Below are 18,365 nucleotides of genomic sequence, written 5' to 3'. Positions count from 1 at the left end.
CTATTCAGAGCTAGTGCTATTGCTTGAATGGAGTTGGTATGACAGACAAGTCTTCTAAATAGCCCATTGCTTTTCCACAGGCTGGAGACAAACATACTATCAACAATGGAGGACATTGTGTTGCTATTGAATTTCATCATAGATATATACGTTAGGCGTCGCCTATGCTATTGTTGTCTATTGGAAAGAATGCATCAATAGAGCTGCCATTTTGATACAGGGTAGTGCTCCTTTGAAATGAATGTGGCAGTATATATATATATATATATATATATATATATATATATATATATATATATATATATATATATATATATATATATATATATATATATACGGGCATTGCCGACAAATAGCATGTGTTTGTGTGTATGAAAATGTATTATTCTCCCTCCCTGTTAAATTTGATCTAATCCATATCCTGAAACACACCCCTCCCTTGCTTTCACTTCTCATTTGAAGTGAATTAATTTATGAATTAATCTCCGTTATGAATGATTCATTTGAACCATCAATATCCCTGCGTCCCAATGTGTACATCCACCTTTGTGATCTAAATGGTCTATAACATTGAGCCGCAGTCATTGTTATGCTATCAGGCACCCTTAAAAGTTATTTCAAAAACTAGCCGTTACTTCACTTAGCTGACAAAAAATAAAAGTTTCTGGCATCGTAGCATCTTGTCGTATTTAATTTGCATTGTTTGTTGATTTTACTCAACAAAACAAGCATAAGCCTGGAATTTAGTGCAAGTTGGTGCCACTTTGCCTTATGGTCAGTGCAGTAGGTGACTGTATTTTCATCAATAACGTTACTTGTTGAGCACAAAAGTTTGAAACATACAAAATCGTAAAAAACTAAATCTTACTTATGAAATGTTCTGCCTTTATGCTTTGTTTTCTTTGTTTTCTTGTTACTACACCTGTTTGCATCGCAAAAGTCCAGCATCTTCATATTGACTTTGGTCTTCGCTAGTGCAGTTGAATAACATTTGTCCTGGGAGCACTGTACAAATATGGCAGCGGTATTGACACATCCTCAGGGTCCATATGCGATATCTATTGCACATATCTATGGAATTTTATGGCTTTTGTGAATCTATTTTTACATTATCATTTAAATTTTGGTGAGTCCAACCTGATTGTGCAACTCACCATATTTAGGTTAGATCAAAGACTATTGAATGCACAAGACATGTCACTCGTATAGTTTTGAATGGGGAAAAGTGTAATGTTTATAGTATAAGTTAGTATAAGAGCCAATCATTGACCACTACAGACTGATTATTCTCTGGGGGAGGGGTTCGGACCAAACATGAGTTTTTGTAGATTTTATGTGATTTCAAACATTTTAAAATTAAGCTAAAAAGACAATCATTGTTTAATTATATTGGTGAAATTGAATCGTAAGCTTGGCAAACAATTTTGGAGAATTGTTTGTTTCCCCATTCAAACAAAATGCCCGAGCATACTGCCTGAGAGGTGTTTCAAAGATGGCCACTGAGTGATAGGACTTGCCTTAAAGCAACTTTGTTTAGTTGAAGAATCCATCGAGAAAAACATATTCAAGCAGTTCATTATTTATTGCAAAGATGAAGATTGCAAACGAGAATAACATCCTGTTTAATATTATTTTTAGCTGCTAACTCGGAAATGGCAGAAAAAAGATTCTTTTTGGTTTTTTGGTCATGATAACACTTCCTCTGACCATACCTGTCAACCAATTCTGGTTCAGTGCCAGAGCATACCCACTAAGCAATTTTGTTAAATAGACATCTAAACATAGAATTAGATCTTTGTCTTTCAACTCCCAAAGCACCACCATTGAACCAGAAATAATGGTTCTCAAGTATCCCCAAAACATTCCTGAACTAGAAGTAATAACCACTTTTATCAAGGGCTGGTGTATAGCAGTGTTTCTCAACCACGTTCCTGGAGGACCACCAGCTTTGCACATTTCCATATCTGCGTCCGAAATCGCCTACTACACAGTAGGTACTGCATTTGAATTTAAACGTACTACTCGACCGTTAGAAAAGTATGTTCGATATAGTATAAATGTGAGTAGTGTGAATGGAACTTGGATGTACTACATCTACATTTTGCCATGATCACGTGACTTACCCACATCAGTTGTGTCACTTTACTCCCGTTCATGAATTCTCTCGCAGGGCATCATGGGATAGTGTAGCATGCATTGGATGTGCACTTCATATTCTTGCCAGAAGTAGTAAGTCATCTAGGTACCTCTCGCATACTGTTTTTCGAGTTTTATTAATTTAGACATACTACCCAGCTAGCGTACTGATTTTAGCATTATATATAGTATGAAAGTATGTGCATACTACATACTTTAAATGCAGCTCATGTCTAATTAAAAAAACACACCTGAATCAGATCATCAGCTCTTTAGCAGAGACTGGAAGACCTGTAATGGGGGAGACAGACAAAAGGACGTCCAAAACATGCAGTGTTGATTGACCTCCAGAAACGTGGTTGAGAAACACTGGTTTTTACAGTCAAACCTGAAAGTATTCATGCCTCAAGAGACTATATATAGTATGAATATATTATGAAACTAGATAACTACATCTAGAATGGTTTAAATTGGCGAAAATCTTATTAAATTAATTCAATTAAAACTAGACTAAAGATCCAATGAATTCCGAAGACTAAAATATGGCTAAAGCTATGTCGTTTTGGTCAAAAGACAAAACTAAATCAAACCTTACCATCAAAATTAACTGCAATGAAGGTTTAGACGGCAACAGAACACTACCATTGTTGATATTGTGTTTGTTTTTGGTGCTTCCACATTTGCATTTGGGTAAAGATGTGGCCGCTCCCTAGCCTGTGGAAAAGCAAACCCAAAAAATGCACCATTCACTAGTTCAGTACAATTCATCCTGGTGGAAAATGCACATTTGCTGATTAAAAAGTAAAGGAAGGAAGTGCAGTAGGATTATCTGTTGATGGAAAATAGAGAATTTATCCCCCTCCCCACCTTCCTTGTGTAATGATGTGGGTAAAAAAATTAATTAAGCTTTTGTTTATTTTAATTTCGAAAAAGGTGTCACGTTGTGGATGTTCGAGATGAATCTGTTGTTAATTTTGGCCCCTTTAGGAGGATCCACATCTCTAAAGCGGCTCTCGACTGTCTGAACGGAGATTACGAGGTGGAGGAGGGTCATGGTAAGGACCGTAATGACTTCCTGCGCAGGCATAACATCGAGACCTTTCTGATCAAGCAGCCGGAGGAGAGCTTGCTTACACTACCCGAGGACATCATGAGAGACTCCACCAACCAATCAGATCACAGGACCTCCAACACTTCCTTCACAGAGGGAACGTGGAGCCCTGAACTTCCCTTCCATAACATAGTGGGCAAGCAGAATGTGAGTGCCATGCACACACCAGCAAACAACCACACACAAACAGGCACGCATTATAGCAACCTCAGTGATTCACAAACACAGCAGGCAAATGGAGCTCGGTATCTGTTTACTGCACCTGTCTTACAGTTCAGTCTGGGCTCCTGATCTATTTCCACATCTCTCCATTTTCTTTCATGCTACTCCTGCGTTTTATGTTTGGTTTGTTCTGGATGGTTTGTGTGTCTGTGTTTTGTAACTAATAAAGTGGTTTGTCTATAAGGGCGCATGTATGTAATCAATGTTTTGTTTATTAGACATCTAAACATAGAATTGGATCTTTGTATTTCAACTTCCACCATTGAATCAGGAATAATGGTTCTTAAGTTTTTCTAAAGCATTCCTGAACTAGAAGTAATGACCAATTGCAACAAGGGCTGGTGTATAGCAGTGTTTCTCAACCACGTTTCTGGTGGACCAACAGCTCTGCCTATTTTCCATGTCTCCTTAATCAAACACACCTGAATCAGATCATTAGCTCATTAGCAGAGACTAATAGTATGTTGTATGAATATATTATGAAACTAGTTAGGTTTTAGTTAACTACATCTAGAGTGGTTTAAATTGAATTTTTTTTATTACATTTATTCAACTGAAATTAGACTAAAGATCCAATGAATTCCGAAGACTAAAATATGGCTAAAGCTATGTCAATCTTGGTGAATCTTCTTTTGCATTCCCCTCTTTTCATGGGTTTCCTATGTAAACAAACATTGATTCCACTTGTGTCTATTGCAGTTTTATATGAATTGCACCTAACTGTTATTCTTGACTTTATGTTTAAGAATTTGTGATATTCTTCACAGACTAAACTTGAGATTATGACAACTATTCAATCCCAGTGGCTTTGCAAGGATGGCTTAAATATGAACCTGTTCTCTGACAGCGCTGTTTATGAAGTGAAGGTTTTGGAAACACTTTTCCTAGTTGTTAATGTAACACATTGAAAAATGGTGTATAAGCAAAACTCTATAGATCCCTGTATGACTTTGTGTACTGTAGAACATTTCTTTTAAAAGTTCTAGTGGACTGTTAGAAGTGGACATGGTTCTTGAACAGCGTTCAATCCCCACATATCTAAAACATATACAATCCCTTATAACTGAAATAATTGCGGAATATCCTGTAGAGCAGTGTTTCTCAACCCTGTTCCAGGTGGCACATCAACATATTTACATATGTGCATATTTTGGATGTCTCAGCAACTTCAGCTTTTGGAGTCTGTTCTGATGTTCTAATGAGTTAATTCAAGTGTGTTTGATTAGGAAGAGGTTGAAAGTGTGTACTGTTGGTGTGCCTAATTGTAAGGCAAAGACTTAGTGGTAAGTTTTAAGGTGAGGGCTGTATGCTGTGGACTTCTCAACAAGTAGGAACTACATTCAAGTGGGACTATAGGAATGAAACTCCAGTTACAGTGAGTTCTCGTTGGTGAAATACAGTGTCCTAGTTCTTACAGTTTGTGGATGGATAAGGAGTTTGTGAGCTCAGAAACAACATTGTGAACAACGCTGACCGATATTGCTCTTGTTAGTTCTCAGGTTTGTAGTATGGGATTTGTCTTCTTGAAGGTTGTCATACTTGACTGTACTTTCTGTCTGTAGAATATTTCTTCAACTACAAGGCTACTTGACTATAACAAGGAAATAAGAGTGGATTATCAAAGTGTAGATGCTAAAGCATGTTCTAGAGGGTTCTAATGGCTGTTAATGAGTTTATTTAATTCATACCATGTTTATTTCTACAGCACTTTTACAATGCAGATTGTGTCAAAGCAGCATAACACTGAAGTTGTAGTAAATTGAAACTGTCAGTCCAGTTTTCAGAGTTGAAGTTCAGTGTAGTTCAGTGTGGTTTAAATTTCACTGCTGAATGTCCAAACAGAACAAATTAATTGATGTGCAGCTCCACAAGTCCCAAACCAAGCAAGCCAGTGGCGACAACAGCGAGGAATAAAACTTTTCCAATTGACAAAAGTTAAGAAAAAAAAAAAAAAAACTCTAGATAAAACAGGCTCAGTTGAGAACGATCATTTCTTCTCTGGCCAAACTTGCTTTGCAGAGCTGCAGTCTAGGCATTGATGGCTGGAGAACATTGAAAGTCCAATGTGCTTATTATTAAGATTATTAAGTTGATTTTCAAACTGTATCTTACCTGATTCTCAAGGTTATAAGAAAGGGCACATGTTTTAAAGAGTATTCACATTGTAGCTGTAAGACAGCAAAAGTGTTCAAGTGGGTTTTAAGGAATGTAGGGTAATATAGGGCTTTTCAAGGCTGTCCCAGGAAAAATTCACAAGGACACTATTCCCAACTAACACAGTTTTTGAAAGTTCAATAGAACACTTTTCCTGCCCTGAAGCCTTGTCCTAGTTGGGTTTCAAGGGCAGGAAAAGTGTTATGGTGAGTTCTCAAGGCTGTGATTTAGGAATAGTGCCCTTCTGTAGTTTTAAGGTTTTAGGGATAGAATAAAAAAGTGTTGCATGCAGAACTGTTGCAAACAATTTATTTGTGTTGAATTTAAACAAACAAATTAAATTGAATAATGTTCAACTTGGCGTAAAAAAATTTAGTAAATCTAAGGAATTTGAATAATTTTTTTTTAGTGTAGTGTGGTTTTAAATTTTAGGGATAGAGAAATGTTCTAGTGAGTTTTCAAATGCTGTAGGGAAAGAATACTGGCCATGTGGGGTTTCAAGGTTTTAGGGATAGAAAATCATTCGAATGAGTTTTCAAAGGCTATAGAGCAAGAATACTGCTCTAGTGTGGTTTCAAGGTTTTAGGGAGTGAATAATGTTCTAATGTTCATGAGTTTGAGACCTATGCTTTGGGGCAAGAATAGTCCCTAGTGTCGTTTCAAGGTTTTAGGAGTATGAAAATGTTCTAGTGAGTTTTCAAAGGCTGTAGGGCATGAATACTGTCCTAGTGTGGTTTCAAGGTTTAAGGGATGTTCTAGCGTGTTTTCAAAGGCTGTTGGGAAAGAATAGTGCTCAAGTGTGGTTTTAAGGTTTTGTTGGTAGAAAATTGTTCTAGTGAGTTTTTTTAAAGGCTGTAGGGCAAGAATACTGCCCTGGTGTGGTTTCAAGGTTTGAGGGGTAAAAAATATTCTAGTGATTTTTTTTTTAAAGCCTGTAGGTCATGTGGTAGGTCTCAAACTCAATTCCGGAAGGGCCGCAGCTCTGCACAGTTTTGCTCCAACATTAATCAAACACAGCTGATCCAACTAATCAAGGTGTTCAAGACTAGACACTACTGGATCAGCTGTATTTGATAAGGGTTGAAGCAAAACTGCACAGAGCTGCAACCCTTCAAGAATTGAGTTCGAATCCTATGATGTAGGGCAAGAATAGTGAACTAGTGTGGTTTCAAGGTTTTAGGGGTATATAATGTTCTAGGGAGTTTTCAAAGGCTGTGGAGCATGAGTACTGTCCTAATGTGAGTTTTTAAAGGCTGTATGGCAAGAATACTGCCCTAGTGTGGTTTTAAGGTTTAAGGGATGTTCTAGTGAGTTTTCAAAGGCTGTAGGGCAAGAATACGTAGAGCCCTAGTGTGGTTTCAAGGTTTTAGGCATTTTCTAGTGAGTTTTCAGAGGCTGTAGGGCAAGAATACGTAGACACCCAGTGTGGTTTCAAGGTTTTAGGGAGTGAAAAATGTTCTAGTGAGTTTTCAGAGGCTGTAGGGCAAGAATAGTGCCCCAGTGTGGTTTCAAGGTTATAGGGAGTAAATAATGTTCTAATAAGTTTTCAGAGGCTGTAGGGCAAGAATACTGTCCTAGCGGGGTTTTAAGGTCAAGTTCTGGAATTGTGTTCTATTGAGTGTTCAAGTCTGTGCTATTTGAGAATCATGCTCCAGTGAGTTTTCAAAGCTGTAATGTGGGGATAGTGTTTTAGTGGGCTTTCAAGTTTTTTGCGGGCCGACATAGTGTTGCAGTGGTTTTTCAAGGCTGTAAGATGGAAATAGTGTTTTTCGAGGTCATGGGATGGGCACTGTGCTCTGAGGGTTCTCTGGTCCGAAAGGCTCAGAACAATGTTCTAGAAGGTTTTCGTGGCATGTGCTGCTGATTATGATGCAGAACTCTCTTGGTGTGGGCCGAGTTGCCAGGCTGTTGCTATGGTGACGTGGTTAACATAAGGGAATGTTGTCTTTGATTAATGCGGCGCTTTTGTTGCCTTTGTCATGCAGTCATCTTAACACATCAAAGAGCTCTCACTGTATGACTGGCAGGGCGACCAGCCAATTACACATCAGCTGAGAGCACAAGCTTTCACGTTGATTAGACATCTCTGTGTGTGTGTATATGTGTGTGTGCGTGTCTCAGCTGTTCTAGATATGTTCGAACTGAAGTATGCTGACATGTTCATGTGCATATGTAAGATTATAGGGCCGGTCTCCATGACAACAGGAATGTCTGTAAGGCTGTAACAGGATTCTTTTTCTCCTTCACGCTCCGTTTATCCCTCCCTCTCTCTCCTCCTCCTCTCTTTCATCTGCTGTTCTTTTCTTCTCCTTTATCTCACATCCTCTCCCTCTCTCTTCTCCGTCTCTCTGTTCAGGCTTTGTCCTCAGTGACGCATTGCAGCCACAGCGTGTGTGAGTGAGTGAGTGTGTTTTAGTGGGTGTTTGGGTGTGTTTGTGTTGTGCCGAAGGGTGGTTCTGTTAATGGATTTAGTGTCTTAGTTCTTGTTTTTTGTGTGCGGTCTAAAACTTTAAAGCGACTTCAGAAACACACACACACATGCATATAATCACTGCAACCTGAGAGTATTTCCTCAGGTGTTTAACATGGGCCTCATCCTTTATATATGAGAAAGCATTTTGTATCGACCAGCCAAAAAACCTGCATGGCTGCCTTCAGAAATCAATAAATGAATGCAGATAAAGACATAAATCTACATTTTGAACAGATCAACCGATCAGGAAGTCAGTTGTGAATGCAGATCTAACAAGCCCTTTGTTTAATAGAGTCCTTTCATAATGGTCCAGCCGTACTCTTGTCAGAAGGAAGTGTACATCTCTTCCTTTATTGTAGTATCCTTGACTCATGACTTGTCTGACTACACTATTACAAACCCTTACCGGATGCTTCATTGCTCTGAAAAGCGCCTGAGCTCTCAAAAGCTTTACTCCTCCACCTTCAGGATTAAAGAAGAGCTCTCAAAATTATTCTCTGACATCTACTCCCCGAATCTCTTCTGTCTTCTCTGCTCCACCCAGATATTTCAGATTCAATCCAGTTATTATTCTGGTTAACGGCTGAGCTACTGGGATGTACATGCTTGAAGGAATATGTTTAGCAAATGTTTCATCTTTTAAAAATGCATCCGGGTTGGAGCGAAGGAACTATTTTTGCTTGTTGGAGACAAGCTTGAGGTTGATAAATTTAAATTATGTGAAGGCTCATGACTCTATAAAACATTACCATTAAGCCAGGGCCGGAGTGGGACTCTTTTTCAGCCCTGGGTTTCAAGCCTTAGACCGGCCCACCTCTGTTCACCACTGACTATATTAAAATAAGGTCATTTTCAATTCAGTTTCTAATTACACTATCACATCTTTTTTTGAGAAAACAGCTGCTTTAGAACTTCAAATGTTCAACAACCCTTATAGTATTACATGTCTTAACAATAAAAATGAAAAAAAAAATTTTCCCTCAGACGAGGTCCGAACCCGGGTTGGTGGGGTCATAACCTAACGTGCTAACCACTGTGCTACAACAGCTGTACATTGAATGGTGACTTATCTAGTTATATCATCATTAACCTGCAGGCTGCATCTTGCTCACGAGGCTATGAGAAAATAGATAAAAAGAGCAGAGCTGCGGTAAAATAATGAATAAGAAGGCTGTGGTCAAGTAAATAAATAAATTATTTTAAAAAATTGTGATTGCTGAAAGCAACAGATTCTGGAGCTAGGAACACCAGCCCTCGCGGTCAAAAAACTGACCGGCCCACTGGGAATTCTCCCGGTCCTCCCGATTAGCCAATCCGGGCCTGCATTAAGCTCATTAAGGCTAAAACAATAAATAATGAGTACACAACAGCAGTTGTGTGAATTATTATAATTTTTAATTGAATATATTTTAAAATGTAATATATTAATTTTACATCAACGCTGTCAATTTAGCACACATTACCCTTTTCTTAAGTACATAGGTCTCAAACTCAATGCCTGGATGGCCACAGCTCTGCACAGCTTTGCTCCAACCCTAATCAAACACAGCTGATCTAGTAGTGTGTCATAGTTTTGAACACCTTGATTAGTTGGATCAGCTGTGTTTGATTAGAGTTGGGGCAAAACTTTGCAGAGCTGGAATTCCTCCAGGAATTGAGTTTGAGACCTATTCTTTAGTGTGACAAAATGATGATTTGGTCCTTAAGATGTTGTTACCTTAGAATTATAGCGTTCTATCTGACATTTTTGTAAACATTGAGTTACTGACATATTCTTATTAAATGACAACTTATTTACATTATAGGATGTTTGATATAAGTTGTTTATATTTTAAGACTTTTTATTAAAAAAAAAAGTTACACACATACTGTTTGCTATATGGAATGCAAAAACTTTGAAGTTTAATATCTCAAAATCAATCAGAACACAGACAGAACCTTATAATACCAAGGTGATGATAAATCAAAAGATTAGGATTTGTTGAAACCAAAGTCAGCACTTTTGAATAAACAAATTCTGATTATTTGAGGTCATGGATGTTATGTTACATGGCTCTCATGCACCTGTCAACACACACACACACTTACACTAAAGAATAAAGTAACCTAAAGTCCACTTAATTGGCCTAAATCATAAATAAACAACCAATTTTAGACTGAACAATAACTTAAATGCCAGAATACTTTTGTTGGCCATTATACACTCGCTGGCCACTTTATTGGGTACTTCTGTCCAACTGCTTGTTAACGCAAATTTCTAATCAGCTATTCACATGGCAGCAACCTAAATGCAAAACAATCTGCTGCAATTCAAACCAAGCATCAGAATAGGGAAGAAAGGTGATTGAAGTGACCTTGAACCAGGTTGTTGGTGCCAGATGGGCTAGAACAGGAAACTGAGGCTACAATTCACGCAGGCTGGTCTGATGAGTCTCGATTTCTGCTGCAACTTTTGGATAGTAGATTCAGAATTTGGCGTCAACATCTTCTGATGGCTACTTCCAGCAGGGTAACGTGCCATGCCATAAAGCACAAATCATCTCAGACTGGTTTCTTGAACATGACAATGAGTAACTGCACTCAAAAAGCCTCCACAGTCACCATATCTTAATCCAATAGAGCACCTTTGGGAAGTGGTGGAATGGGTGATTAGCATCATGGATGTACAGCCGACCAATTACTGCTTGATGCTATCATGTCAATATAGACCAAAATCTCTGAGGAATACTAATAAGGTGTACCTAATAAAGTGGCTGGTGATTGTATATTTCTATTATTAATATATAAAGCACAGTTCTGTGCAAATAGTCCACTGAGAGCGAGTTTTATAATTCTAGTGTTTCTCCAATATGACTCACGGCTTACAGTGACCGCAGCCTCAGCTCACGGCACAGATGATGGTCCTCTTTATGGATACTTTCAACGGTCAAAACAAAATCAAACGTCTGTGTCAGACCTTGTTTAAGCCATATGCTCAGCTAGTCATCCTTCCATGTGACCTCTACCCCTGTGCTGACATTTACGCTGATAAATACGCTCAAATACAGTACAACTCATGCCTGGGCTATGATGGAGAGCAAAAAAGCTTTAATTTTACATCCAGTTCACATATGTGACATACAGTACATGGCTATTACTGGGTTTGCTGCACTGAAATGTGTTTGCTGAACCACAAACATGGAGGTCTTCTCTCATTCTTCTATGTAAACAGCCTTTGACAGTGCTAGTGCTACGCTACAGAAAGGTTTGTTGCTTCTGGTTTAAAGTAGGCATTTATATTTTTATTTTATGAATTGGCAAAGCAACCTTTCAAGGAATACATAAAAGATCAGAAATTGACATTAATTGCTGTTTCAAATACTTGTGTGTGTTGTCTCAGCGTTAAGTTATTAGCTTAGCAACATGCTAATTTAATGCTCTTGTTTTCTAACATTTTGCTCTCCTCTGTTTGAATGTCTGTCACATTTACACAAAGGTGACATGACTAATCTGCAAAATTAGCTAGTTCGACAGTGGAATTAGTCTATTTCCACACTACATGTACTGTTTGAAAGTGTGCGAGTTTGTTTGGTATTGTGGGTATTGGTGTCTAATCAGTGCTTTTTTGGGTTTGTTGGATGTTGCTTTCTATGCAAAGTTTTTTTTCAGTCAATTGAGATACTTGTGTAAACATATATATATATATATATATATATATATATATATATATATATATATATATATATATATATATATTTTTTTTTTTTTTTTTTTTTTTTTTTTTTTTTCAGTCTTCCTCTGTTTTCTTGTGCAGTCATCTGGTTTTGTCGAGTGGCCTGAACTTAGCCAGGTCCTGCTCATGCCATTTCTCATTAAATTCATCTTGTTGGGTGGTGTAATACTAGTGATATCTTTATTTAACCCCTTTCTTCATGTAAACCTCTCAAATATTTGTTGTCAAAATCTTATGTCAGCTTGTATCAAGTCACATTTATTTCTATTCTCCAAACTGCTTATATGACCCAGTTTTCAATGAGTACGTTTAGCTGGAGACAAATACTCCTATTTTAATACGATTAAGGGTGCATTCACACTTGTAGATCGATTGTTTTGTTCTGAAACCGGGATTAAAATTGTTGCAGTGTTTATTTATGTTCTTGGTTCGGTTCGCTTTCACACAGCAAAGTTTCTAAATGGATCAAAATAGTAAGAACAAGTCTTGTGAGAGTGAACTCTCCTCAGAATGTCGGTTTATTTTTCAGAGTCCCGTTCAGCTGTCATGCGTCCTTAACATACAGTAATTTAAATTTATGACTGTGAGCAATAAGACATCATAAGTTTAAAGCTGCACTTTAATTTTAAATGGTGACACCCACAGACATCATCACCAACTACAAATCAGAGGTAAGACTTTCTCATGCATAACAGTTAGCTAGAATTATGCTTTATAGCTAAGCGTTACATTATATTTAAATCGTATTAAACATAAAGCACACAATAACCAGTAGGAATGACATCCTGCCCTACTCATAATTTATTCTTCATATAATGTAGCCATATATGCCTATTACATACCCATAATACACTGTGATAGTGCTGGTCAGTTAATTTGTTGGATCGTATTGCTTTCTCACTACAGTTGATTCAGTTAAGAGTTCGTTTCAATCGGGCCGAGACCATCTCATTTAGGCAATCTCGGCCCGATTGTTTTGGCAAGGATCAGAGCACAAATGCTGGATTCACATTTGCTAAATGAACCACGCTTACTGGGGAAACACGCCAGGTTCCAAAGCAAAAGTCTTGGTAGCACCCTTAGACAATACTCTGATTAAGAGTCCACCATTTAAACAGCGGTTTTTGATTAATTGAATCCAATTAAGGTCGACACCGCAATTAAACTATTACCATTGTGTAGAATTTTTTGCCACAATTTGCAACAGGATAATCTGTACACACTAAGCATAGGACAATAACCGCTTTCAAGGTATACCGCAGTTTGGAAAAGTCAAGGTTTTAAAACCGTCAAAATTTTCTGCTAAACCATTCCCAAGGTATATGTATGATTGTTAAATGTTTTTTTCTTTTTGTTTTTGTTTGTGTTTTTAGGACAACAGTATCTACAGCGGAAAAGACAACATTTTTAATTGTAAAGAAATCTGTTTTTGAAACAAATGAAGACAGCAGAAGTCAATAGTTCATTTGGCCTAACATGTTTACGATTCCAAAATATTTTAAATGTTTCTCAAAATAAAATATATTGTGTTCAAAGGGGAAAAAAGTTTTTATTTTTTACCCAGACATTTTAAAAAGAATGTATTTTAGAGCAGTATTTTAATCCAAGGTTATCATACCGTCAGAATCGTATACCGGCCCATGCCTAGTACACACACGGCTGTACATGGGATCACACGTAAAACATGGGATCATGACAGGAACATTCAAACAGTAACTCATGTAAACACTTTAATCATATTATTGTCTTATTCAGATTAAGGCAAATAATTCCATTACTGTTGTTCATGTAAACGTAGTCAGTGTATAATATGTGCTGTGGATGTAAAGTACAATTTCTTCTGCTTAACATTGTGAACCATTGCAGGTTATATAAAGCGTTAATGCGTATGATCTTTCTTGAGTCATGTTTCTGCCCAATTTATCGGGCATTTTTGTTCATTTTGGTTGCATTTTTGGTTAATTTAGTTAAATAACTTTTCAGCTTGCAGCAGCATATTAAGATCCTTAAAATATCTAATATGAAAGGTCCAGCTTTCGGCATTAAGGCAAGAGAATTAGACATGGGTGTGTAGATTTTAATATATTTTATTTTTACTGTATATCCACTCTAAAAGATGGCCTGAGCTGTAGGCAGTTAGAAAAGCCTATTACTTACAGTCCAGAGCATCCCCTGTACAAAAAATAAAAAATAATCATGTTATGTGTGTGTGTGTGTGTGTGTGTGTGTGTGTGTGTGTGTGTGTGTGTGTGTGTGTGTGTGTGTGTGTGTGCTTAGCTGTCATTTAGGGACAAAATTGTCATTAGAAGTGAACTAAATCTGGCAAAAAAGCTCCTTTTGGGACATTCGGCAGTTCATAAATGATTAAATAATGCAAATGTTTTCTTGCGGGAGTAGACTGCGGGTTAATTATGTTTAAAAAGTCTGTAGTTTGTCCTCATTTATCTAAGTAAACATGCATGTGTGTTGTGCAGTCTTTGATTTTCATACATTCATGTTGTGCAGAGCTCTTGAATGAACAGATGCACACACACACACACACACACACACACAACAAACACACACACACACACACTCTTAGACTCATGGGCGCTGCATGTGCTTTTCCTCTGTAGACTCTGGCTGCGCTCACACGTCACTCCATTAACCTGCTCCCCAACCACCTGGCTCAAGCCCTGCATGTGCGCGCCGGCTCACAGGAAATTAACGCTCGCATGCAGAGCACCATCGCCCTGCGCAGCGGGGACAAGCTCCGCCAAGAACATATCTCCCCCTTCTCTCTCACCTTTAGAGAAGCACTGCTGGAGCACAAGGTAGCCTGCTCCCATCTTCCAGCCGTCCTGTCCCCTCTCTCTCTCGCACTCTCTCCTCTTTAAGTTTTGAGGTGCAGGAGAAGGAGGCGAGAGGGTGTTTTTGTCATGAGTAAACTAAAGGACATTTTGTGCCAGTGATGCCAATCGATACCTCTCAGAGCTCACGCAGTGGTTTAAAATGCTCTCAATTACTATATCCCATCTCAGAAATCAAGCTAAGGTCGTCCAGCTGTTTTTGTTTTTTTTTGGGGAGAATGGTGGCTGCTTTTTTGTTGGTCAAAGATGGTCATTTCTTTTAGCTCGTTGGCAGTTTTGCAATATAAATGGAGTCTTACTGTAAATGTTTTGAGCATTTCCATTTTCAAACACTTCCAGAGATCCAATTGGATTGCTTTCATAATGTAGACAAGTGTTTCCCAGCCCTGTTCCTGGAGGCAGACCAACAGTACATACTTTGAAAGCCTCTCTTATCTGACCCATTAATTGCAGGTTTTGGAGTCTCTTCTAATAATCTGATGGGTTGATTTAGGTGTGCTTGATGGACCCTTTTCACATTTCTGGGTTTCTCAGTAGCGGAACTCATCATAGTTGGGTAAACGTAGAGCGCAGTGAATGGGAGAGTACACCAATACCTTTTTTGCAATCCTATTAGCTAAAATAATAAAAGAAAAACTCTACAATGGTGTTATCAAGACTTTAAAAAAAAATGACAAAAATAGTGTGAGTCTGATTACGGCAGCCAGAAGATAGAACAAAATTAAATTTACTGTCCCACACCAATAGATGCTTCATTAGAAACACCTTACACATGAGGTAATTTGCTTTTTGTAATTTGATGCAAAGATTGTTTAATATATAAATAAATACACATGAATGTACATAGTTTTTTTAAAATCGAAATATTTTAAACTTTCAAGCATTAAAGATTATGATGACTGTTAAATGTCACAACAGTCTTGTGAAAAGAGTCCATTAGGGAGAGGTTGAAAATGTGTACTGTTAGTGTGCCTTTAGGAGCAGGGTTGGGAAACACTGATGTAGACACATGTGGTCGAATGCTTTTAAACAGCCACCAAAGACTCCTACTGTACTCTGCCTATTGACGCCACTCTTAAACATTTAGTTGTTGTTCAAATCTGCCAACCAGACGATATTTAAACGTTGCTCTCTACAGAAATTGGTTTGAAGGCTCATTAGTGATTCAGTACATGCTTCAACCTACATTTTTGTGTTACCACAAAACATACTAAACATACATCTGACTGCCGTTTTGAGGTAAAATAGTTATATTTACAGACATAAATGGAAAAAAAAAAAAATCACATTTTTGTGCAGTTCTTTGCACAACACCAAATAAATGGAGATGCAAATGAAATATACATCAAAACATACCATAAGTAATGTATTTCAGATTTGCAAAAATGTAGACAGTGTCTGAAACATGCAATGAAATGTACCTGTAGAAACGTTTTATTTTTCTAAAAAGGCCTGAGCTGGAAACAAAAGCTTCTGTTCTCTGTATCAATTTGCGTTTTTATCTATTATGTTCATATTCTAGTAAAATATGAAATACCAGAATAATGAATAATGATAAATGGTGCTGTTGGCAGTTCATACCGCTGTGGCAACCCCTGAAAAAAAAAGGGGCTGAGCTGAAGGAAAATAAATGAATAAATGGTGCTTAAAGTCTTTGAAAATTACTTAAGTTAGGTGGAACTACAAACTAGTTGTTGTTCAAATCTGCCACCCAGATGATATTTAAACTTTGCTGTCTACAGAAATTAGTTTGAAGGCTCATTAGTGATACTTGCTTCAGCCTACATTTTTGTGAAACCACAAAAACATACATTAAACGTACATCTGACTGCAGTTTTGAGGTAAAATAAATGCTACAAGCAGGATGATGCAACCAACTTGTCTTCCTTTTTACACTTATTATGTTTACAGAGACACTTTATTGACAAAAAAAAAGTACCATAAGTTATGTATTTCAGATTTGCAAAAATCTAGACACTGCTCTCTAGTGGATTTGTCATCTGAAACAGGAAACAAAATGTAACTGTAAAAACATGACTTCTAGTTGATCATTTGGCATCAGAAGTGTCTTATATGAAAGGCAAAGGCCTCTAGAATACCCTTATTTTACCAAAATAAAATATGATCATACCCTGATTTTTTTATTATTTAATTAGGACAGTAAATGTCTGACTTTGCTTAGACAAAAGTCTTATCAATTAACAGAAATAAGGTACAGTATAGAAGATAAAGTCATAATGCAATGGAAAAAGAATGACTATTGTGTATGACTTCCATGAGCTTGGAGAACTGCATCCATACATCTTTGCAATGACTCACATAACTTATTAATAGAGTCATCTGGAATGGCAAATAAAGTGCTCTTACAGGACTCCCAGAGTTCATCAAGATTCTTTGGATTCATCTTTTATGCCTCCTCTTTCCTCTTACCCCAGACATGCTTAATAATGTTCATATCTGGTGATATAGAAAACCTCCTCAACAAAGCACCAGCATACCGAGGAAAAAATGTGTAACCAAGCAAACAATTGACCAAATAAAAACCCTCTGCCACCAATTCTAGCTGGATTTTCCAACGGAATGGAAAAAGTTTTAACAAAAATAGGTCTTTTCTGATCCTCTCAGCCAGTTCGGAGAAAGAAAAAGAGTAAATCCCAATCAACACTTAGGATAATGACCTCATAAATTCGGCTGATTGGATTGGCCTCCAAAGTGAATGGTTTTAATCACCATCACTGATGAACCCAGTTGATCTTGAACATTAAATCATCCTGAGCATCTGGGACGTCCCCACAGAAGGGCCTTCAGATTACTCATGATCCACATCCATGCATGTTGTCATCCTACAGCAGTTAAAACACACAATTTTCACTCTGTTTATTTCTCCCTCACCTCATTTCTGCTCATTGGGTTGATCTTTGCCCCTGCTTGGCCTTTGGCTGTGCCACTTTGTGCTTGACTTTCTCTCCAGCCTTTAAAATCGCACATCTTCTCACTAACCCCAAAAGCACAGGACTGTATGTGTACTTGTGTGTGTGCGTGTGTGTGTCTGAGCGCCTACCCTGCTTTCTCCTACGTGGTTAGCATTGCTTTCATGGTGTGGTCAGTGTGGTCGCATATGAAGAGGATGTTTTTTTTCTCCTTACTTTTCTGTGTGTGTATTTTTTTACAGTATTCCCAGATGAGAGATGAGGTGTTTAAGTCAAATCTAGTGTGTGCCTTCATTGTTCTCTTCTTCATCACTGGAATACAGAGCTTACTTCCCTCTGCAAGGTAAACTATACATATGTGTATAGACAATTGTGCACAATCTGTATACAGCTACACTGTTTAAAAAACAAACAAAAAAAAGTAGATTAAACTCAAAATTGTAAGGCAACTTGCTGTAAAGCTTTTTTGAGTTGACTCAGCTTTTGACATGAGTACTGCACTTGACCCTATTTAAATTGAATAAACTAAAAAAATTCTTGCAGCTGCTTGGCCAAAAATTTTAAGTTGAGTCAACTTTTGGTAGGGAAAAATTGAAACGTCCCTTAGAATTGCTAATAAAATGTTAAAGTTTTTGTATTCAAATAAAAACATCAGGGTTATTCTGTCAAATATAGATTTCTTAATGCTTCTGATAATCAAACATTGGTATTGTGTTTTCTAAAAATGATTTTAAAGAAGCATAGCTCTTTTTGTTTGTTATTTTAAGCTTTGGCAAAT

The 18,365-nt window shown here is 37.5% G+C and overlaps 1 protein-coding gene across 27 annotated transcripts in view; it reads left to right on the top strand.

Annotated features, from left to right (window-relative positions):
• adcy8 (adenylate cyclase 8 (brain)) overlaps positions 1-18,365 on the top strand; it is a 158,940-nt gene that overhangs the window by 96,268 nt on the left and 44,307 nt on the right. For 14 of the 27 annotated variants that reach the window (XM_073910864.1, XM_073910873.1, XM_073910886.1 and 11 more), the window contains 3 exon segments: positions 3,124-3,394; positions 14,424-14,621; positions 17,830-17,930. In XM_073910864.1, the coding sequence (XP_073766965.1) occupies positions 3,124-3,394; positions 14,424-14,621; positions 17,830-17,930 (570 nt within the window). 27 annotated transcript variants of the gene reach the window in all.

Source organism: Danio rerio, chromosome 2, assembly GCF_049306965.1.
Source record: "Danio rerio strain Tuebingen ecotype United States chromosome 2, GRCz12tu, whole genome shotgun sequence".
NCBI classification, from domain to species: domain Eukaryota; kingdom Metazoa; phylum Chordata; class Actinopteri; order Cypriniformes; family Danionidae; genus Danio; species Danio rerio.
The sequence above is the reverse complement of the archived record's forward strand: the minus strand, read 5'-3'. Positions and strand labels throughout refer to the sequence as shown.